Genomic DNA, 24,882 nt, shown 5'->3' on the forward strand with positions numbered 1-24,882 from the left:
TATTACAAAACATTGTACCAGCTGAAAATACAAAAAAATACTAATAAAATTATATGTTTTGCATTAGAGGACAAAAACATTTCTCCCATCATAACGACGAATCATCATGAATTGGTGTAATTTATCCGAAAATGACACTGTTATGCTATCAGATATGTCATTAAGGCTCGTACTGCAATTGCCTTTCTATGTTTGTATCAAATAAATAAAATTGCTTATCGGAGCAACACTGTGGCTATGTATAATAAGGCTCCAAGGGTTACATTAAGGGGCAAGTTATATTTTTATTAGAAATGTGTATACAGGGTGTCCCAAACTTCGGGAATAGGTTCTAGGGAGCAAAATAAAAAGAAAATGTAGAATAAGTTTTTCCCTAAAACGCTTCGTTTACGAGATATTCGCCATTTTGTATTTTTTACAAAATAATTTTCGTCTTCAAAGTTTTTCAACCGATCGCTATAAAAATCGGTAGGTATGTTCAAATAAGAGATGAGAACGGTGATTGATAGAGAAATTTTCCAAGAACAATTTACCAATCACCGTTCTCATCTCTTATTTGAACATACCTACCGATTTTTATAGCGATCGGTTGAAAAATTTTGAAGACGAAAATTATTTTGTAAAAAATACAAAATGGCGAATATCTCGTAAACGAAGCGTTTTAGGGAAAAACTTATTCTACATTTTCTTTTTATTTTGCTCCCTAGAACCTATTCCCGAAGTTTGGCACTTTAAGTTTGAAGAAAAAACTATTTTATAGAAAATACAAAATGGCGAATATCTCATAAACGAAGCGTTTTAGGAAAAAAAATATTTACATCTTCTCTTTGTTTTGACCCATAGAACTATTCCCGAAGTTTGGCACTTTAAGTTTGAAGAAAAAACTATTTTATAGAAAATACAAAATGGCGAATATCTCATAAACGAAGCGTTTTAGGAAAAAAAATATTTACATCTTCTCTTTGTTTTGACCCATAGAACCTATTCTCGAAGTTTGGCACTTTAATTTCGGGACACCTGAATTTTTAGTAGAAATGTGTATATTGATTGTATCGTTTTCTATTTTGAATTGAATAAAATTGTTGTTTTGTTTTTCTAAATTATGTTTTATCATTGTTCACACATGAATATACACTTGTACCGCAATGGCCGTATAATACTTTGCTTGAGTTTTTAAAATAGCAACTATAGTATTACTATTATATAGTATAATATTATATATATATATATATATATATATATATATATATATATATATATATATATATATAGTATAATATATAATATAATAGTATACTATTATATAGTATTTAATTTATGTAACTAAGATTCGTGATACTGGCTGTGCCTATACAAAATTGCTGCCAGTTTAATTCTAAGATAGAGAGAGATTCTTTGTAAAAATTTTGTTATGCAGAAGAACAATAAATTTCATTTTCATTTCCGTCTTTTTAAAATTTTAATTTTCAGATAATTGATTGATTGAATGAGCGACAGTTGTCTCCGCCTTACCGGAATGCCACCTGTAGTGCAACACAAGGCTGGTCTTGTAGGCGAATTGTTGACCGCAGATCTCGCAGAAGTGCGGCTTCTCACCTGTGTGTGTCGACTGATGACTCAGCAGATTCGCCTTCGTCTTGAAAGTCGCCTGGCACGTCTGACACTGGTGTGGTCTGCAATCAGAACCAACAAAATTCTACTAGAATTGCGATTTTTGTCAATTTCCATTAGAATTATCAAGAGAATAATATCGAAGTTCCAGAAAATATGTGGCATGATCCATAGAAACCTCAAGAATAAAACTAGACAAAAAACAAGAATAAAGTTATATAATACTAATTAAATGAAAAAGACTAAGGAATTGTCAAAAAAAAAACAAAAAAAACAGATTTATTGATACTTAGAAAGACCGGTTTTGGTTATTACACCATTGTCAATCTCTGATAAACTAAAACTAAATACAAGAGCAGCAGAATTTATACTAGTAGGCGAGTTCTGCTATTGGTCATGGGCATGAAAGCCTGCCATTGGCCCAGCTAGACAGTCTCCTCCCACTCAACGGTGTCACAAAATGGCAGTTTAAGCAAAAGACTCACCATGATAACAAAATTTACTTTACTGTATTATATAGGTATAACTTTGATCAAAATCGTTGGAGCCGTTTTCGATGAAATTGCGAAAACCCCTGTTTTTAACAACATTTTCGCCATTTTAGCCGCCATCTTTAATTTCATTTGATCGAAATTGTTCGTGTCGGATCCTTATATTGTAAGGACCTTAAGTTCCAAATTTCAAGTCATTCCGTTAAATGGAAGATGAGATATCACAGACACACATACACTCATACACACACATACAGACCAATACCCAAAAAACACTTTTTTGGACTCAGGGGACCTTAGAAATTTAGAATTTTGGATACCTTAATTTTTTTTGGAAAGCAATACTTTCCTTACCTATGGTAATAGGGCAAGGATAGTAATAATAGGTGTTGCACTGTTGTCCCAGAACGCACCTGTCATCGGTGTGCACCAGCTGATGCCGGTGCAACAGCTGTTTGTGTTTGAACGCCTTGCCGCAGCGGTCACACACAAAGCGCCGACCGTCGTTGTGTTCGGCCTCCTTGTGGTAGACCACAGAGCTGGGGTGGTTCAGGCGTCGGCCACAGATGTCGCACGGGAACGCACCACCACCTTAGCAAAGCAACACATACAGGTCAACCAATCAAATGCCATACAACAGTACAAACAGTTAAACAAAGAACCTAGAATAAATTAGAATAGATGGTAGTACCTGTGGTTAGTACCTACATCAAATCAAATGTATTTATCCTTAATGATGGTTACAAAGTTAGAAACTTTAAGTATAAAATACATAACAAGTAGAGTTGACAACATAAATAAAAAGTTTAAAAACACATAGACCTTTTAATTTTTGGGGAAAAAGTGATAGTGTTTACATGGAACGTTTCCACTGTGTGAAGCAACATCTTAAGTAAGCATTTAAGAGTGAAGTAAAAAATAGGCTTCTCGCTCGCGATTTTATACAGACTCCAGCAAAAAAACGACATCGAAGATAATTCAATGGACATTCAATAATCCAGTGAAGCTCTGCTCCCTATGCAACTATTGATTCCAACTATTGATTTCCAATGTTAAGGAGTTGTATTCTGAACTAATCTTGGTGAAAGACAAATTCACAAATGTATTGTTAAATTTCAAGTTTTTTCTCTATCTCTTTATTTTTAACTGAAAAAGAATGTCAACTTTATTTGTTTTCAAATCAAATATCATGTTACTTACTCCTCTCCCCCGGACGGATTTAATCCATGGGGTATTTCGCCGGCAGAATAATATTAACGTTTTGGAAGTGCACTTGCTTGTAATGTATTTGAATATCAATAAAGGCTTTTATTATTATTATTATTATTATTATAAATTAAAAAAATCTTCAAGATCTTTAGTATCTAATAATCTTACAGGTTGTCCCCTCAATGGCCGATTTCAATTCCAAGTACACTAGCGCTCCATGTGAGTCTATGCATTTTAAGGTCTTTGAGTTAGACCAAACGGTGCCTCATTCAGAGCCACGTTCACTCACCGGTCTCATCGTTCACTCACCGATCAGTGGCTTTGAACGCAACCAATGATCAATCACATATTATAAAGTGAGCATATATATCTTATTCACCAAGAAAATATATCTTCTAATGTCATGATTTGATGTCAATAAAAATACCTAAAATTCAGTTCAAACACCTCTATTTTCTCCTTTCATCAACTGCTTTATTATTATTTATTATTCAATTATTTTATCACTTACAAAGTGAAGATTTTTTATTGCAACCCAAGTCGGCCATTGGCTAGTCTTTGGTACATCTCTATTACTCTATTATTATTATTAAAATGATTGTGCCTTCAAGAAGATTTATGTTGCTCGTATATAAATGCTTTCAGTAATCTCTTTTTGTATCTATTGCCCTTTTTCAATTTCTCAATTGTAAATCACTTTTGCTGGAAAGTTATCGAGAGGCAAGCATGTCATTTCTTATGGGGCTTATAGAGCAAACTTATAGATCTTATAGAGATGTGGCCACACAGACGACTGTTATATGAATAGCTTATCAACTGCAATCAGACGACATCTGACCTCGTATTTTCTGACATTAGAATTTTTTTTTTCAATTCAAAAAATAATTTATTTCGCACAACATAATATTATTACAAAACATTGTACCAGCTGAAAATACAAAAAAATACTAATAAAATTATATGTTTTGCATTAGAGGACAAAAACATTTCTCCCATCATAACGACGAATCATCATGAATTGGTGTAATTTATCCGAAAATGACACTGTTATGCTATCAGATATGTCATTAAGGCTCGTACTGCAATTGCCTTTCTATGTTTGTATCAAATAAATAAAATTGCTTATCGGAGCAACACTGTGGCTATGTATAATAAGGCTCCAAGGGTTACATTAAGGGGCAAGTTATATTTTTATTAGAAATGTGTATACAGGGTGTCCCAAACTTCGGGAATAGGTTCTAGGGAGCAAAATAAAAAGAAAATGTAGAATAAGTTTTTCCCTAAAACGCTTCGTTTACGAGATATTCGCCATTTTGTATTTTTTACAAAATAATTTTCGTCTTCAAAGTTTTTCAACCGATCGCTATAAAAATCGGTAGGTATGTTCAAATAAGAGATGAGAACGGTGATTGATAGAGAAATTTTCCAAGAACAATTTACCAATCACCGTTCTCATCTCTTATTTGAACATACCTACCGATTTTTATAGCGATCGGTTGAAAAATTTTGAAGACGAAAATTATTTTGTAAAAAATACAAAATGGCGAATATCTCGTAAACGAAGCGTTTTAGGGAAAAACTTATTCTACATTTTCTTTTTATTTTGCTCCCTAGAACCTATTCCCGAAGTTTGGCACTTTAAGTTTGAAGAAAAAACTATTTTATAGAAAATACAAAATGGCGAATATCTCATAAACGAAGCGTTTTAGGAAAAAAAATATTTACATCTTCTCTTTGTTTTGACCCATAGAACCTATTCTCGAAGTTTGGCACTTTAATTTCGGGACACCCTGAATTTTTAGTAGAAATGTGTATATTGATTGTATCGTTTTCTATTTTGAATTGAATAAAATTGTTGTTTTGTTTTTCTAAATTATGTTTTATCATTGTTCACACATGAATATACACTTGTACCGCAATGGCCGTATAATACTTTGCTTGAGTTTTTAAAATAGCAACTATATATTATATATATATATATAATATATATATATATATATATATATATATATATATATATATATATATAATATATATATAGTATAATATATAATATAATAGTATACTATTATATAGTATTTAATTTATGTAACTAAGATTCGTGATACTGGCTGTGCCTATACAAAATTGCTGCCAGTTTAATTCTAAGATAGAGAGAGATTCTTTGTAAAAATTTTGTTATGCAGAAGAACAATAAATTTCATTTTCATTTCCGTCTTTTTAAAATTTTAATTTTCAGATAATTGATTGATTGAATGAGCGACAGTTGTCTCCGCCTTACCGGAATGCCACCTGTAGTGCAACACAAGGCTGGTCTTGTAGGCGAATTGTTGACCGCAGATCTCGCAGAAGTGCGGCTTCTCACCTGTGTGTGTCGACTGATGACTCAGCAGATTCGCCTTCGTCTTGAAAGTCGCCTGGCACGTCTGACACTGGTGTGGTCTGCAATCAGAACCAACAAAATTCTACTAGAATTGCGATTTTTGTCAATTTCCATTAGAATTATCAAGAGAATAATATCGAAGTTCCAGAAAATATGTGGCATGATCCATAGAAACCTCAAGAATAAAACTAGACAAAAAACAAGAATAAAGTTATATAATACTAATTAAATGAAAAAGACTAAGGAATTGTCAAAAAAAAAACAAAAAAAACAGATTTATTGATACTTAGAAAGACCGGTTTTGGTTATTACACCATTGTCAATCTCTGATAAACTAAAACTAAATACAAGAGCAGCAGAATTTATACTAGTAGGCGAGTTCTGCTATTGGTCATGGGCATGAAAGCCTGCCATTGGCCCAGCTAGACAGTCTCCTCCCACTCAACGGTGTCACAAAATGGCAGTTTAAGCAAAAGACTCACCATGATAACAAAATTTACTTTACTGTATTATATAGGTATAACTTTGATCAAAATCGTTGGAGCCGTTTTCGATGAAATTGCGAAAACCCCTGTTTTTAACAACATTTTCGCCATTTTAGCCGCCATCTTTAATTTCATTTGATCGAAATTGTTCGTGTCGGATCCTTATATTGTAAGGACCTTAAGTTCCAAATTTCAAGTCATTCCGTTAAATGGAAGATGAGATATCACAGACACACATACACTCATACACACACATACAGACCAATACCCAAAAAACACTTTTTTGGACTCAGGGGACCTTAGAAATTTAGAATTTTGGATACCTTAATTTTTTTTGGAAAGCAATACTTTCCTTACCTATGGTAATAGGGCAAGGATAGTAATAATAGGTGTTGCACTGTTGTCCCAGAACGCACCTGTCATCGGTGTGCACCAGCTGATGCCGGTGCAACAGCTGTTTGTGTTTGAACGCCTTGCCGCAGCGGTCACACACAAAGCGCCGACCGTCGTTGTGTTCGGCCTCCTTGTGGTAGACCACAGAGCTGGGGTGGTTCAGGCGTCGGCCACAGATGTCGCACGGGAACGCACCACCACCTTAGCAAAGCAACACATATAGGTCAACCAATCAAATGCCATACAACAGTACAAACAGTTAAACAAAGAACCTAGAATAAATTAGAATAGATGGTAGTACCTGTGGTTAGTACCTACATCAAATCAAATGTATTTATCCTTAATGATGGTTACAAAGTTAGAAACTTAAAGTATAAAATACATAACAAGTAGAGTTGACAACATAAATAAAAAGTTTAAAAACACATAGACCTTTTAATTTTTGGGGAAAAAGTGATAGTGTTTACATGGAACGTTTCCACTGTGTGAAGCAACATCTTAAGTAAGCATTTAAGAGTGAAGTAAAAAATAGGCTTCTCGCTCGCGATTTTATACAGACTCCAGCAAAAAAACGACATCGAAGATAATTCAATGGACATTCAATAATCCAGTGAAGCTCTGCTCCCTATGCAACTATTGATTCCAAACTATTGATTTCCAATTGTTAAGGAGTTGTATTCTGAACTAATCTTGGTGAAAGACAAATTCACAAATGTATTGTTAAATTTCAAGTTTTTTCTCTATCTCTTTATTTTTAACTGAAAAAGAATGTCAACTTTATTTGTTTTCAAATCAAATATCATGTTACTTACTCCTCTCCCCCGGACGGATTTAATCCATGGGGTATTTCGCCGGCAGAATAATATTAACGTTTTGGAAGTGCACTTGCTTGTAATGTATTTGAATATCAATAAAGGCTTTTATTATTATTATTATTATTATTATAAAATACATAACATAATAGTTAGATATACAGTAGGTAGTATAAGTAAATTAATTATATATTATATAAGGAGGGTCCCTGCAAGGTTAAGAAAACTTGAGCGTAGAGGCCAAGTGTTGATTTTTTAAAATAAATTAATATGAAATATAAACGATTCTTAGATCAAAGACAATTAAAAGATTTTTACAGTATAACAATGTGAAAACTTTAATATCCATTATAATAATGTGGTAGTAAGAAAGGAGACAAATTATGAAGATATGCTGAAGAAGAAGACTTGATATAAAAACATGAAGATTTAGTTAATGGGAATAGGAAAAGCCAAGGTGTAGAGTTCAGTTGATAAGAGACAATATGACAGAGTTTAAATCGGTACGAATCCAAATTTCTATACGTCTTTCAACATGCCCAACCGGCCTGGATGTGATGAAATTTTGTGGAAAACTGTTGAAAATCCTTTCACAATTATACACATATTGTTTTCTGCAAATGGTTAGATCAGTAAGGGGACATTCTACTCTTACGCTTTGAATATTGTATGGGTTTGGATGGTGATAAATGATTCTGAATTCCTGTTTATTAATAGAATTGAGCTCTTAACATAAAGCTGTTTTTAGAGTGAGAACGCACATTTCTTGGAAAAGCTCGGCACTGGCAAGGCAGCTCTAAGAATATGTTTTTGGACAACAAACTTGAAAAATATGTTAAAATATGAAAAATGTTATAAATCTAAAATATAATAAAGAATCGACTAATACACGTACCGGATAGGAAATCCACGAATGACGCACCATCACGTTTGAACTACTCAACTGATCAACTTGAAATATTGCAAATAGATTCTTAATTTACCGAGGATGGTTATAGGACTATTTTAAATTCTTCAAGATTTTAGTACGTAAGTTTTCACTTTGTCAAGTTTCCAATTAGACCCTTGTGGAGCACGGGTTACCTGCTTATAAGCTCTTCACTCAGAAAGCGAAATCATGAACTCCAAGGTCTAACGTAATCTCTAAACTCCAGAGTCTATTCAAGACCTCAACTACGTTAACGCTCTGACTCGGATAGCCAATTTTCTGACTCCAGAGTTTAAAGCCAGTTAAAGTCTAGAACTTAGCTAAATCCCGAGCTCGGAAACTGACCCTTAATATTAAAATGACCAAACTCAAAAAATTCCTTGCATAGCTGGTTTAACATTCGTTTTAGGTGCTCACGGTACACAACAGTCGACAAGCATTCGGCCATGTTTTCACCTTACAGTTTTCGAATATCTTGGCAATAGTTAGCCCCGTAGAAACATCTTCTCGCACAGCTGGACTGGCCTCGGACAATATTGGCAACCACTTGATGACAATATTGTCCTCGGAAAATTGTCTCGCCAATTGGCATCGTATAAACTAGGCTTTATTTATCTACTACAAAGCACCTATTTACTTGTCATCGGATTACTTTGAAAAAGAGAGGTTAGTTTAGGTTAGGTTGGGTTAGGTTAGGTTAGATTAGGGTGGGTTAGGTTCTAACAATAAATATGATGAATGAATGGAGTTGTACCTTCTTGACTGGTCTGATCACCCCCACCACCCTCCTGGTGAGTGAGTATGTGACACCGCAGACTGTTCTGGTAGCCAAACCGCCTGTCACAAATTTCACACTTGTACGGCTTCTCCAGTTCATGCACTACCTTTGTGTGATTCTGAAACATTCATTTCCAAATCACAATTACTACCTACAAAAATCTACATTCTACTATCAATTTCCAAATCATACTATTCATTCATCCATTTATAGTTATTTATTTATTCTTACGGCTTTTATCGGCAGAGAGATCCTTTTATATGTTCTGACTTGCCGTATTATCCAATGTCATTTTCTATCAACACTCTAGTTTATAGGTTAATATCGGGGACCGAGCTTCGCTCTGGAGTACAAAAGCATAAAAAAATTTATTACGAAAGAAGAAATTATAATAACATTCATACAGAAATGTTCTATCTAATAACAGTAAATTGAGATTAATTCCCCCAGAGGAATGCAAAAATTTCCCTCACAAAGGCCCAGTTGCACAAAAGCCGGTTAAATTTTAATCCTCATTAACTTCACGTGAACCAAATCAGAGAAGACCATTTCAAAAAGATGGATCTACTGGAATTAATTAGGATTGAAATCAACCCGGCTTTTTTGCAACCGGCACTAATTAGGTACCTGATTGAATGATTACAGAAGTTCAACAGCAAAGTCATAATTTTGACACAGTCCCACACACATAAACTCGCTCACTCACTTCCATCGCCAACAGATTAGGTACCTGATTGAATGATTACAGAAGTTCAACAGCAAAGTCATAATTATGACACAGTCCCACACACATAAACTCGCTCACTCACTTCCATCGCCAACAGAGACGAAATAATATTATTATCAGCTGTTTTTCCAAGGATGAATAATAATTATCCTTTTAATGTCCTTCAGCGTGTTTTCCCAGGGATGAGACCTAGTGCAATAGAATTTTTATATTATAAACCTACTATGTTTCGTGAGAATCGTTAGAGCCGAGTTTTCCCAGGGATGAGACCTAGTGCAATCGAATTTTTATATTATAAACCAACTATGTTTCGTGAGAATCGTTACAGCCGTTTTTGAGATCCGGTGAAATACAAACATAATATAAACATCTAAACAGAAGTTGCTCGTTTAATAGTTGGGCTCTTCATGTTTTCTAACTAAAAATTTGAACTTTAACTTCCTGAGTTTTCATTTTATAAAGTTTAAAATCAAGCTACTGCTTGTCTTGCTACTGCCTTCTACAGAAGGCACCGGTATATTTGATGTAATACTGACTGTTCTTTTTCGCTTAAAATAAACAATTTTATTTTATTCGTCAAGAAAATATATTTTCAATGATTTAATAATACATTTTCATAATTGAAATGAAATATTTTGTTGGGTAATTATAGTCTATTAATTGATACATCGTTGAAACGATGATTTAATAATAAATTCCCATAATTGATATGAAATATTTTGTTGGGTAATTATATTTATACGTTGAAAGACGATCTGGTAACGTTGCGGAGATAGAAAAGACTAGCGCTATCTGCTTTGTAGAACGATAGACAAGGATAGCAACATCAATGTTAATCAAATACTGCCATAATAAGTTGGATCTCACTATAGTAATATACAAATTATAGAGATGAATAGCATAAATTAATGGGAAATATGTCATTGAAGTGCTAAGATACTTGGCACTTTTTGATTATTTATATTAATCATCTAATACATTTTTTAGAAAATGTTTGTTTAATGGAGAAACTGTTACAAACCTCAAGATTTTGTTTGGTGGAAAATGTCTTATCGCACTTGCGGCACTCCAATTTGCCCCCCACCACTTCCGCTCCGCCGCCTAGGTTCTCTTTGCTACCTTCCTCGATTTCCTTTAAGATATCTTCAAAACAGAACAACAATAGAAAATAGTTACAAACACTAATATTATTGCCAATTCTCCTTCATTATTATACATAATATACGAGGGCCATTCAATAAGTAACAAGACAAATTACTAATTTTCCAAAACGGCTAAATTGATCCATATGAAACTTCCAGGACATGAAGTTGGCAACCTTGCGATGACATCTGATCAGTTGTTCCATCGTATTTCGTAAAAATAATCGCAAATTGACTCAGTAGACGATGGCGAGTCCGCTTGAGAATTGCACCGTGGAAGAACAACGTGCTGTGATCAGATTTTTAGTCGCAGAAGGTGAGAAAGGTAGTAAAATCCACAAAAGAATGTTAAAAGTGTACGGAGACCATTGTTTGAATCGTTCAAACGTTTTCGCCCCACTTGGATGTAATGAGCTGGTTTACATGCGTCATATGGAGGCCGAAAGTGATTGTTTTCGGACCAGGCCGGTTAAATTTTTACGGCCCTAGGGCTGTAAAATAACCTTGAAGTCAGCTGATTCTGATTTGATGTGAACGTGTTTACAAAATAGTTAATGAAACGGAATCAGTTTATGCTTCTAGAATTGAATAAAGTATTTTGCAATAAAGATACTATCATTTTATGTGGATGAATGAAATACAAATAAGATATTATAAACTATTCAAATTCAATTTTCAGAGTATAATATAATCTACTCTCAAACCTCATTGTACTTCGTTTATCACGAAACCTGGTGGATAATTTTGGAACTACTTGGGCAATATCCATGGTGCTGAACGTTTTTACAAATAGTTTATGAAACGGAATCAGTTTATGCTATGCTTCTAGAATTGAATAAAGTATTTTGCAATAGATACTATCATTTTATTTGGATGAATGAAATATAGATAATATATATATATATATATATATATTATATATAATATATATATTATTATTATGAACTATTCAATTTCAATTTTTCAATTTCAATTTATTAAAAACACACAAAACAAGACAAAACAAAATTACAAAGATTTACGAAACAAATAAAACACAATAAAATGTTACAAATATAAAAAAAACAATGGGCTTAGTGTTTCGGTATGTTGGAGAAGAGAAAAAAGAGAGGAAGGTACCTAGCCAACTATGGTTTCCCATGTAATAGGCAGGCAAAGAATAGAAGAGAAGTAATGAGGAAAAAAAAGGAAGGGAGAAATGGGGGGAAGGAAGAAAACAGAGGAATAGGTACTCAAAATAAAGGTAAGCGAGTCCACTGAAAAATGAAAAAACTAATGAAAAAACAATGCTGGAGCAGAAATCTCGAGTCATATATTATCTAAATGGAAGAAAAAATTACTGTATGTCCAGTTTTTTATATCCAGTTTAATTTTTCCGCTGATCTTATTGTCCATGAGAAAGTGATTTGGAATGAGGTTTATTACTTTAGTACCTATGTAAATTAATTGCCTCCTTATACATTCAATATTAGTGTTATAGGTTACATATTTGTTAGCAGTGGCCCTTAGATTATAATAATTAAGAGTAGAGTTTATTGTGAGAGGAAAATCGGATCTATATTTTATTAAGTACTCAATTACGGTTTTTATGTATAATTGACGTATAGTCATGACCTCAAAATCACTAAAAACCATATCCGTTGGATAGAGCCTGGGTTTGCTTAATATAGTTTTAATTATCAGTTTTTGTGCTACAAATAATTCAGCAATATGACAGTTGAAACAGCCTCCCCAAACAACTATGCCATACTGCAGAATTGACTCGACTAGAGCATGATACATCATTTTCAGGTGGTTCTTATTAAGAAATCTGTTAACTTGGTAAAATTTAAAAGATAAATATCTAATTTTTCTACATATGTATTTAATATGAACATCCCATTTAAGGTTTCCATCAATTATAATTCCCAAATACTTAGTATTATTGACTTTTTTAATGGTGGGACAATCACAATTACCCAAGTTTAAATTGCACTGAGAATGGAGTCTCAAATCTTGATTCTCGTTAGGCTGTCCCACTCTATTTGCAGAGAAAGTTATGTAATTAGTTTTTTCAATATTTAAACTTAAGGTATTCTTATCTAACCACTTCTTAATTAAAAGCATATTATTTTCAGCTATGGTATGAACTTCGTTCCATGAATTACCGTGAAAAATAGCTGCAGTATCATCTGCAAAGGATATCACAGTTGAGTTTAGAAGTCTTAAATTTAAAAAGTCATTTACATAGAGTATGAAAAGGATGGGAGAAAGTACAGTACCTTGAGGAAGACCATAAGAAGTTAAGTTAGTTACACTAGATTGATCATTTATGGTTAGGGACTGGGTTCTATTACTCAGATAGCTTTTGAACAATTCAAGCGAGACTCCTCTGAAACCATAGGATTCCAGTTTATTGAACAAAGTATTATGAGGTATTGTATCAAAAGCTTTGCGTATATCCAGGAAGACCGCAATAGTTTTCTTATTGGAGTTTATTTTATCAGATAAAGTATTTATGAACTTTATCAGAGCGTCAGATGTACTTTTACCATTTTGGAAACCGAATTGGTTCTTGTTGATTATTTTGTTAAGATTCAAGAAAGAAACAACTCTTGACTTTATTAGTTTCTCCATTATTTTAGCAAGGTTGCTGATAAGACTAATCGGTCTATAATTACAGGGATTAGTCGGGTCACCTTGTTTGAATAGAGGTTTTATTTTGGCTGATTTGAGGTGCTCGGGAAAATATCCCTCCTCAAAGCATCTATTAAAAATGAAAGCGAGAGGTTGAGATATAAAATTGGCTATTTTCTTCAGCGTAATATTACCTAGACCATCAATACCAGGACTGCAGTTGTTCTTTAGATTTTTAATAGTTGCCTCAACTTCAACTGGGCAAGTTGGTCTCATAAAAAACGTGTTATCGATCTGTATTGCAGGAAATCGATCACCAGTATTATCAGGGATATTGATAGTTTGAGCTTGTAATTTACCAACATTTGTGAAATAATTGTTGAGGGAGTGAGCATCAAGTTCAGTGCTCTTTTCCTTGATACTGGCCTCACCTATAACTTCGTTTATGCACTTCCACAACTTCATGCTGTTGTTATTACAATTTTCAATTTTCCCTTTATAGTAGACTTCCTTTGCATGATTTATGATCTTATTCAAACCATTACGATAAGCCTTATATTCATTCTTCAAGATATTGTTATTAGGATCTCTTCTGAGTCTACAATGCATTTTGTCCCGCGTGATTATTGATCTTATGATGCCTTCAGATATCCAGGGCTTCAGGGGACGAAGTCTGTTAGGTATCACTTTTACCTTCTTGCATTGATTGATGAGACTGGTCAAACGATCGACAAATTTATCCATAATAGTGTCAATGCTTCCATTCACAGTATAGATTTCTTCCCAATCCTCATTCCTTATGCGTTCCAATAGTGCATGATAGTTGGTTCTAGTTATGTATTTATCAATACGTTTCTATTATCCTTATTGATAGGAACCTTCACCAAGTTCAGTACAACCGCGTAGTGGTCAGTTATGGTTGTCCTGAATATAGCTCTTTTAATGGACATAGAATGGTTGCCTGAATCTTTATAAAAAATGTGGTCAATGCAAGAATTTGTTGTGGTTGTTACTCTGGTATCACCAGTTATGTAAGACTTATAGCCATTACTATTGAAAATATGCAGATAATCTTGAACAGGAACACTAGTTGAATGTGTATTTATATTCATGTCTCCCGCCACACATACATTTATTCCATTAGGAATTTTACTGATTTCATTACTCAGACTATTAAGAAAATTATCAATATTTTGATTACTTGGTGATCTATAAACCCCAATCACCTTCACAATAAAATCATCAATTCTTAAGTCAGCACTAACTACATTGGCATCAGTAATATCGAGTGAAACTTCATTGAATCTTATGCTATCTTTTATGTACATGCATAATCCATCACATTTATTCTGTTTAGTGTACTTATTTATTGCCGTATATCCAGGAATGTTGAAAATGAACGGCGTATCTGCAGTCAACCAGGTCTCAGTTAATATTATAATGTGAATATCAGTTTTCAATTCATTGAGGCAGCAAATAAACTGATCGAAATTAGCATTCAAACTACGTATATTCATAGACATAATATTGAAACACTCAGCATCCTTATTTCTGTCTTCGTGAAAGTGATAGTTCAAATAATCGTCGATTACATCTGTTTCATTTTCTGTTTCTAAAATATTAAGAACTTCTTCAGTGTCACTCATAACTTATATCATCAGGTCCACTTCTCTTTTCCTTGTTCCATTTAACAAGCCCCTCACTATCTATGAATTTAAGTTTCTTAATTAGTTTGTCCACAGCATCATCTACCAGACTGGTTGTTAAATACCTGAAAGTTTTATTTTTATATATTTTAGCATTTTCGTTATCAGTGTTTTGAAGTAGGGTCCGTAATTCAATCATAGAGTTTATGAATGCTTCACGTTTATTATTACCTTCGAAGAATCCCACAGGGTACTCAACTCCCGGACTATCAGATAGCTTAGGTATATTAAGAAAATTGATTTCACAATAACCTCGATAATAAAAAATAAACTTCAAATCTCTAGCTCCTATGACAGTACTCAAGAGTTCAGTGGCAGGAATATCAAAATAAGTTTCACCCAGATTGTTAAAAGAATCAATTCCTACAATCAAAGGGTAATTGAATTTACTCCAATCATTTATTCTATTCAAAAGATCAATAAGTATCCCATTTTCACCATCATTTAATATGAAAATAGGAATCTTCTTATCAGAAAACAAAACTCGTATACAATTTGAATCCAGTAACACATTCAGGTGATTCCATTCTTCAAGAGAGAAATATTTTTTATTTCTAAGCAGAGAGAGACCTTTGGAAGTTTTAATATTATTTCCTATTTTTGTAAAAGATATCATAACATCAACCCTCTCACCAAAATTATAAACTAGACTTATCTTACTTTTATCAGTATTAGTTGTTACGTAGAAACTATCAATTTTGTTAAGGATGGAATTTAAAGTAATTATTTTGTGTTGGGTTGATTGCTTGATTTTACTATCACTATTATTTTTATTTATCCTTAGTATATTAAATATTTTTCTTTCAGATTCCATAATCAGTTCTATAAATTATTTGTTGTAGCGCTTTTTGATAGGAAGGGCACTCTCTGTCACCTACTTTGTGATCGAAAGCTTTTTTATCATTGCGGCAATTTAAACATGAGGGCTTTTTGTCTCTATTAGGGCACTCTTTAACATCATGTCCTGTAGTGGAACAGTGAGCACAGGTGTTTTGTGCTTGAGTGCAATGCTTACTGATATGTCCAATTTTTTGGCACTTGAAGCAACGAGAGACGGCAACATAGTCTCCAACTCGGCACACCCTCCAATCAATACCAATCCGCGATTTGTTAATAAATTCTTTTCTTAATTCACCAGTGCACTCCACTACCCAGTGCACGGTGTTTTTGTTTTTCGGTCCTATTTTAAAAATCGGCCTGAAGTTTTTCAAGAAATTTTCCCTACTCAATGACGATGACTCGAGATTTCTCTCAAACACATCGTTTGCCAATTCAGCAGCAGTTATATCTGCAGCGACGCAAATTCAAATTCGATTTTTAGAGTAGGATAGAACCTCCAACCTAAACTTCCTAAGTCGATGACAACAAGCATTGTTGACGATGACATTCAGATTGGCCAAATTTCATGTGTGCTAAAACAGTTGATCAAAAAACTTTTCATTATTTGTGTTTATTATTCAATGATTAAAACATTTATAATAATATCATCTTATTGTCATTTGAAAGAATCAAAAAGTATAAACTCAACCTTCCACATTATTGAACATAATCGTTTAGGTTATTTAGACAAATCAGAATAAAAAATAAAAATACTTGGACAATTTCCTGATATTCAGATTACCTCAGATTTGCTAGAGCTATGACCTTCTACTTTTGCTTTCGGAAGTGCTTAATAAACAATTATTCTTATATATATATATATATATATATATATATATATATATATATATATATAGTTTATTTTTCTGTGTGGCAAAAAATAGCGTTCGCACCACGGACAAAAATGTTTTTCCGGCTCTCAATCTTTTCTAGTCCTCGGCCTACGGCCTCGGACTTGAAAATCGATTTCGAGCCGGAAAAGTCTCATTTTCGGCCCTAGGTGCGAAATATACTATTACAAATGGATAAAACAGTTTCAAAGTGGCTGTGAAAACGTTTGTGTCATTCAACGCAGTGGACAAACAGTCAAAGTTGGGACTTCCTCTCTCGAATCTATTTGTTAATTTGGTATATCACTGTTGAATTTATAAGTGGAAAAGTAAAAAGTTGGAGCTGTCCATAACATTATTCACAACAAGCTGCAGTACAACAAAACTTGTGCAAGATGGGTGCCTAGACAACGCACGGACGCTCACAAAGAAACCCGGCTTCAAATCAGTCAACTGTTGAAAAATCGGAATGCTACTAAAGGAGAATGTTTTTCAAAAGAATTGTAACGTGTTATGAAACTTGGATCCACCACTATGAGCCAGAATCAAAACGACAGCCAAATCTGATCACAGCACGTTGTTCTTCCACGGTGCAATTCTCAAGCGGACTCGTCATTGTTAACTGAGTCAATTTGCGATTATGTTCACGAAATACGGTGAAACAACTGATCAGATGTCATCACAAGGTTGCCAACTTCATGTTCTGAAAGTTTAATTAGGATCAATTTAGCCGTTTTTGAAAATCAGTAATTTGTCTCGTTACTTATTGACCGAGCGAAGTGAGGTCTAGGATTCAAGTCGACGGTTTGGCATTTCTCTTAATGTTTAAATGTTTATATGTTTTTATGTTGCGCATTTACGGCGAAACGCGGTAATAGATTTTCATGAAATTTGACAGGTATGTTCCTTTTTAAATTGCGCGTCGACGTATATACAAGGTTTTTGGAGATTTTGCATTTCAAGGATAATATAAAAGAAAAAAGGAGCCTCCTTCATACGCCAATATTACCGTAAAAATCAGACTATAGAATTATTAATCATAAATCAGCTGTCTAGTGGACTATAATAATACCCGTTCAAAAACATCGAACATCTTGAAAATGTATCTTTCCATTAACGTTAGTAGACAGTTGCAGCCAGACCTGATAACAGCGCTCACACTCACATTCCGGGACGACACGTCACGGTACGATATAGGACAGAAAGCATTTATTTAGGATTTTTTCTAGACATTTTTAATTGATAAATTATTTATTAATTCTTGAGAAAACATAACAAAAGGTCAATGAAACTCACTGAGCGCGAGGTCTACTGTTCACAGAACTACTAGTTTAATGACCCTCTTAATAACCTATAAAACTTCAGTTTCGTGTTGATAACATAACCTACATAATATTTGGACGATTTAAGACAAAACTTAGAAATAGAAAAAGTGTTAGGTAATAGCCTGTTTTTCTGATTATTGTAATGTTTACTCTATCCAATAAATAAATAACAATACAATCATCTTAGGCAGTATAGCTGCAAATGTTTGGTTTTAGCACAAAACTGCAGTACTGCAAGTTGAATGATAAAATGCAATCAACATTGAAATCTGTCGTTTTTAAGCCTGGTTTATACGATGCCAATTGGCGAGACAGTTGTCTTTGGACAATTATTGTCATCACGTGGTTGCGGATTGTCGGAGGCCAGGCCAGTTAAACGAGAAGATGTTTATACGCTGCCAACTATTGGCACGTCAGTTGACAGCTAAACATGTCCGAGTTCTCGTCATCTGTTGTGAGTAAACAGCTGAACTGGCAAAACCAAGACAGCGCTACTGGCCTACACCGTTCACACGGCGACGACACGCGACAATTGTCGCGACAACTGAGATTTCGAGTGGTGGGGGGCTCGCTGGGCCCAATTGACTGTCTACTACTGGAGACAGTTGAATTTCGAGCCAATTGTCGGGACAGTTGGCAAGACAATTGGCCTGAAGTGTTTAGACAATAACTTCTCCATAATTATTGAAAAAGACTTATTTCAATCAGTAATTTAAAAAAGACTGATTTCAAATGTCGATTCCATTCTAGTTTTTGAATTTGAGCCTCAAATTCAAAAACTAAAATGGAATCGACATTTGAAATCAGTTGTTTTTAAATTACTGATTGAAATAAGTCTTTTTCAATAATTATGGAGAAGTTCAACAATACCATCATAATAAACATATCTTTGTCTGAATTACTTCAACTACCAAACAGTAAAATATGGGTTTTGCTATAAATAGGAAAACAAAGAGGCCAAGTTCATTTCTTAATCACCAGTACAATTTAGAATAAAACTTTTGTACCAAGGTTTATAGAAACCAGGTCAAGACACCCGTCTTCCTTACGGAGCGGCCATTTTGTGTCGTTTTTTGGCGGCACATTTCAAAATCCAATCTAATTCAACTTACTCGTAACAAACTCATGCATTATGCATTTTAAAAACAATATTATGGTTCAGATAATATGTGAATTCAGGTTTTTAATAATTAAATTACAAATTGTTCTTATTATTGTAACATATAGATGTTATAATTCATAAGGCTAACCTCAAAAACAGTTAAAAGTTCCCATCAATTTAATCTAAAAATCAACAATTCAGTTTCTAGTTGGAATATGAATAAATGTTATTCTGTCGGAAGAATTATGCTCAACTGACACCTACGCGACTCAGGTGGAGAAGAGACTCGACTCTAGTCGAGAGCATGTGTTTCCAAATGGTGACAGTCGCGGAGACTAGAACCGACTGGTCTGAGTGTCACCATTTGGAAACACATGCTCTTGACTAGAGTTGAGTCTCTTCTCGACCTGAGTCGCGTAAGTGTGACTTGAGCCTTAATTTTATAATTCCAAGCCGAGCAATATCCCATTTTTAAAAAGAAAATTGCTAATAACACATCATGTTATGTGTTAAGCTACAATGATAACATCTGATGAACAAGTTTGAAAATTTTTGAACAAGAACAACACAAAATGGCCGTTTTGCAATGCATCAAGGGATCGTGTCATGACATGTATTATAGGCCTTGTTTTGTACAGTAATTTATGAACTACAGTGAATTTTACTGTCAGCATTGGTGTTATTTGTAAGGAATACTGAAAGTTTGTAATGAATCTCACTATAAATTATTTATAAATAATAATATAAATTATATTATTAATGACTATTCGATTTATCGCACGATGAGACAGACAAGGTTCTTAACTAAATTGAAATAATTGATAGAACACGTTAGTTCTACCCAATTCACCTAATGCTGTCAGTTAAATGTGAATCAGACTGTGAACAGTAGGCCTACCTTCTCCGGTGTGACCAGTCATCTTCTGATGGAGTTCGAAATTCTCTTTGGCAGAGAAACGTTTTTTGCACTCGACACACTCGTATCTTATACCCGTATGAAAAGATCTAAAAAAAAAAACGATCACACATTACATATTATTAAGAACTGCAAAGAATCACCAATAGTTTGTAGTCCTATCATAATAATTAAAATATAAAAAAATGATTTTTTTTCAATCAAAATTTTGGAGATAAACGGTACAGGCTCAGCCTAGTTTTTTCTCCTAGATCATAATTATTTTATGACTAGAAAAACCCGTGCTCTGAAAGGGTCTGATTGAAAACTTGACAAAGTGAAAACTTACGTACTGAAATCTTGAAGAATTTAAAATAGTCCTATAACCATCCTCGGTAAATTAAGAATCTATTTGCAAAATTTCAAGTTAATCAGTCCAGTAGTTAAGACGTGATGATGCGTCATTCGTGAATTTCCTATCTCGTATGTTTATAAGCCAGTTTCCTTTATTATATCATATAGATTATAGTGTTCTGTACCAAAAATGAAATAGAATAAATGATTGATTAAAATAGAATTAGAAAGAAGAATAACAAGTAGAAGGAATGCTAGTGTAACAGAACAGCTCGATACCTTATGATTAAAATAATAATTTGTGGATTATACTTGGTTTAAGCTTGTGGTTTAAATAATGTTCGCAAGGCTTTTTTGGTGGGGGTTCTCTTACGGGAAGGTCCCTCCCAAAGATATATTTCAGCCGTCAATGGGCTTCACATCTGCTATACTCTAGCCGGGGACGACAAGATTAGTGTCCCATTACACAATCAATATCGGGGCACCGAGCTCCCCTCATTATTTTTATTTATTGATAAACAGAACCATGGCTTACTTTAGATGAAGGCTGGAGCGGACAACTTGGCAACGTCGCAGTCAAGCTCAGCTTCAGGCCGAGCAAATTGAATTCACTTGGCTAGACTCCCGATTAACTACCAGATTTATGCCCTTTATCAAATACCAATACTGAGAAATTCAATTCAATGATAGTAAGAAATATATAATATTAACTGATAGACTAATTTTAACTATAGTTCAAGGAGTTTAAAGTATAATGCCTAGCTTGCAATATATTTCACTGTACTTACTTTCTGTGTCTGTATTTCCTACGAGCAATTTTAATGATCAAATGTATTTCATTAATAGATGAAAGTATTGAATAGTACCTTCTAAATGTAGAATAAAAATATGAAAGTCGAATTTTGTCTTCTTTTCAAGAAACTTCTGAATTTAATGCATTCGCTTTTTGTGCATCTATAACTAAATATACACCGTAATAATAATCGATAGTTCAATAATATCTATCAAAGGGAATATATTCTACTACCATTTAGTTTTTGTTCCCTATAATATCTATCAATTTATATTAAAACACACCATCAAGTACCCTACCCTTTATTATTCTTTTTTCTTTTAAAACAAGACTTGTTTCAACTCATCTTTTTTGTTTTAGGAAAAATGGCTTTAGATGAGTTGGAACTAGTCGTGTTTTGGAAGAAAAAAATACAAAGAGTACTTGAAGATTTATATTATGTTATAATAATTTCAAAGTAGCCTTATACAGGGAAGTGATAATTCATATTAATAATGAATTAATAGGTTATTGAAAGAATAAATTGCTGCAATATGGATAATTCATGCAACGTTGTCCATTAACTCAATTATATCTAGGCATAATAGTATACAACAAAATTCACAGAAGAATTGATATCCAATAGCAATAGTTTAATCTATCTTTACATATCTTTGTGGGTTTATAATCACATTATTGACATAAATCAAATACTTACTATCCCTACTAACAAATAAAAATGATTTCACAATATACAATAATACAAATGATTCTACAAAATACAATTTTTCTAATGGTGTAATGAATATATGCATATCAAATAAAGCATGGTCGGCCTGAACCACACGTTGCCATATTGAACATGTTCCGGCCTTCTATCTATATAGTAGGCTATGACAGAACACAATTCTCTAAAATGATCGTGTTTACATTATACGTCAGCTTATGAATTTCGAGGATGCGATATTTTGATTTTCCACAGAATCACTCGCTCACTTTTTACTATTCACAGATGACGAAAGTCTCAGCTGTTTCAGCCAAGGATGAATTATCCTTTTAATGTCGTTCAGCGAGTTTTCCCAAGGATGAGACCTAGTGCAATCGAATTTTTATATCATAAACCTACTATGTTCCAAATTTCGTGAAAATAGTTACAGTCGTTTTCGAGATCCGTTGAACATAAATTAGCAGATATAAAAATATAAACAGATATACAGAAATTTCTCGCTTAATATAATAGGATATGATATATGTACTTATATCAAATCATAGATATTTGACAAACTTTTATAACAAATTTTAATTCCCTTATCAGGCCAGTGTTAAGACAGTCAAGCATTTTTGATAACTATGATCGATAAGACTCTTGTTCGCACACAGGCACCACGGCAAATGTGAAGAATATTCTTTCTCTGTATGTTGATTACTATTATTTAAACATGTTTGTATCATTCAAGAGGAAATAAATAAATTTAAATTGATAATATAATAACAAATAGCAAATTAATAACATATAAATAATCTTATGCCCGGTTGCAGAGTCGTTACATAAAATCAAACATAGCTATGTGAGACATAGTTTAAAATCACTGACATAAATGGTTGGTCGTTGCACAGTCATTTGTCGAAGCCCATTTAGCTATATCTCGAATTAGCATCACACTGCAGCTCTATTCACTTTTTTCCGTACATGCTTTTATCCAACCAATGTCTTGGCATCGGCGAAAGTTTCAATCGACATTACTGTGAACAGACCTAAAAGACTTCACATAAAATTGATAAACCATATTATGGCAAATCTTGGCTTTTGGGGAGATTTCTCACCATATTTAGCGATAATATTACAGATGGTTTTTAATAAACATCTATCAAAAAAAGCTATCACCTCTAGAATGCATTTGGCGAGTGTAGATATTGGATTTAACAGCACGACTTCGGGCCCATAACTTAAATGACCGTTTTTAGCTATTGGAGACATAAATAAGCTCTTTTTGACAACTCTGCAACGAAATCATGTGTTTTTAGTTGCATGGGAGCTATAGTTTACTTTGACATATGTGCAACGAAAAGTGGAGTTATGGCTTCTTAAATAAGTTGAATGCCTGATTTTAACTTCATGTGACGATTCTGCAACCGGGCATTAGACTGTCAATAATAATAATAATAATAATAATAATAATAATAATAATAATAATAAAAATAATAATAATATCGAGTGACCTGGCTGGCTGAGGTCTGGTGTCAGAGTTTTCAGGTCGCAACTGATCAATTTCAGGGCCTCTGACATGACCTAACGACTGCTTTTTAGGCAGCCGGGACCGACGGCTTAACGTGTCCATCCGAAACACGGGAGTGGCCCGAGATAATATCTTGCCCGGGCCGGGATTTGAACCCGGGCCTCTGAATCATAAAGCCAGCATCTGATCCACTCGACTACGGCCACTCCAGACTGTCAATTATTTGATGTGATCGATCAAATATCTATGATCTGATATAAATAACTGTGTAATGGGTCCCTTAGCCTAATCTTTGCAAGAAAAGTAACAAGTTGACTAACTTGTGATAGCGAAATTTGCCGATATGAATGAAGGTGCGGCCGCATATCTCGCAAAAGAAGCGCGGTTTGCGTCTGCGCCGTATGCGTCGCTTCTGGTTTTGCCAGCGTGCCAGCCGGTTGGCATTCGCATTTGCCAGTTTCTTGTTCACAATTATCAGCTCGCCCATGTTCTGGCCGTCGACAGTCTCCAGGTGACCAATCACCTCTGCACAAAACAAACAACATTTATCGAATGCAATTCAATTTATTCACAGCACACAAAAATAACGGGTATTTGGAGGTATAAAACTTTAAGAGCAGCCCTGGGAAGACCGAGAATGTACCCTAGTAGACTACTATTTAAAGAAATTGATTTACCAACATTGAGACAAACATACGTAACTAACGCAATTCTGTACATTAATAAAAACAAAGACAAATTCACTACTCGGAATACACCATATCTAATACGTCCAAATGTTTTCAATACCTACAATAACCTATTCACTAGACTTACATCTTGCAAACACCAACTGTCCTTCTATTGCCATAGAATAATAAATTGTCTACCTGAAAAATTCATTCTAAATAGAATTACTAAGTGTTTAATTTATGAAATAAGAGAGTGGGTATGTAGGAAAGTTTACTTCGGACTTGAGATTTCAGAAGATTAATTGACTTTTTGTTCTAGTGCTTACATTGTTATATTGTACATACATTTATATTCTAGTGTTCATATTGCATATTGTTTCTTCTGGTACTAATTAAATTGTCTTAGACATCCATCCTAATTACTTTTAAGATTTTTGAACTCTCTTCTAGAGCTCAAGCATTAGCTTTTCTGGGAGAGCCCATTATTTCAATATTAAAATGAAAGAAAACATTCGTTGAATATGTTTTTAAATTAT

The 24,882-nt window shown here is 33.7% G+C and overlaps 1 protein-coding gene across 1 annotated transcript in view; it reads right to left on the minus strand.

The window, feature by feature from the left end:
• The window catches only part of LOC111050565 (zinc finger protein 264), a 73,738-nt gene that overhangs the window by 19,093 nt on the left and 29,763 nt on the right, over window positions 1-24,882 (minus strand). Inside the window, exons 7-14 of the mRNA XM_039422920.1 lie at window positions 23,996-24,200; window positions 20,316-20,422; window positions 10,839-10,960; window positions 9,067-9,208; window positions 6,596-6,773; window positions 5,593-5,753; window positions 2,516-2,693; window positions 1,513-1,673 (exon numbers count right to left, since the gene is read on the minus strand). Coding sequence (XP_039278854.1) covers window positions 1,513-1,673; window positions 2,516-2,693; window positions 5,593-5,753; window positions 6,596-6,773; window positions 9,067-9,208; window positions 10,839-10,960; window positions 20,316-20,422; window positions 23,996-24,200 — 1,254 coding nt within the window. The remainder of the gene's footprint in view (window positions 1-1,512; window positions 1,674-2,515; window positions 2,694-5,592; window positions 5,754-6,595; window positions 6,774-9,066; window positions 9,209-10,838; window positions 10,961-20,315; window positions 20,423-23,995; window positions 24,201-24,882) is intronic.

The sequence above is a fragment of the Nilaparvata lugens genome, chromosome 3 (genome assembly GCF_014356525.2).
Source record: "Nilaparvata lugens isolate BPH chromosome 3, ASM1435652v1, whole genome shotgun sequence".
In the NCBI taxonomy this organism is placed as follows: Eukaryota; Metazoa; Arthropoda; class Insecta; order Hemiptera; family Delphacidae; genus Nilaparvata; species Nilaparvata lugens.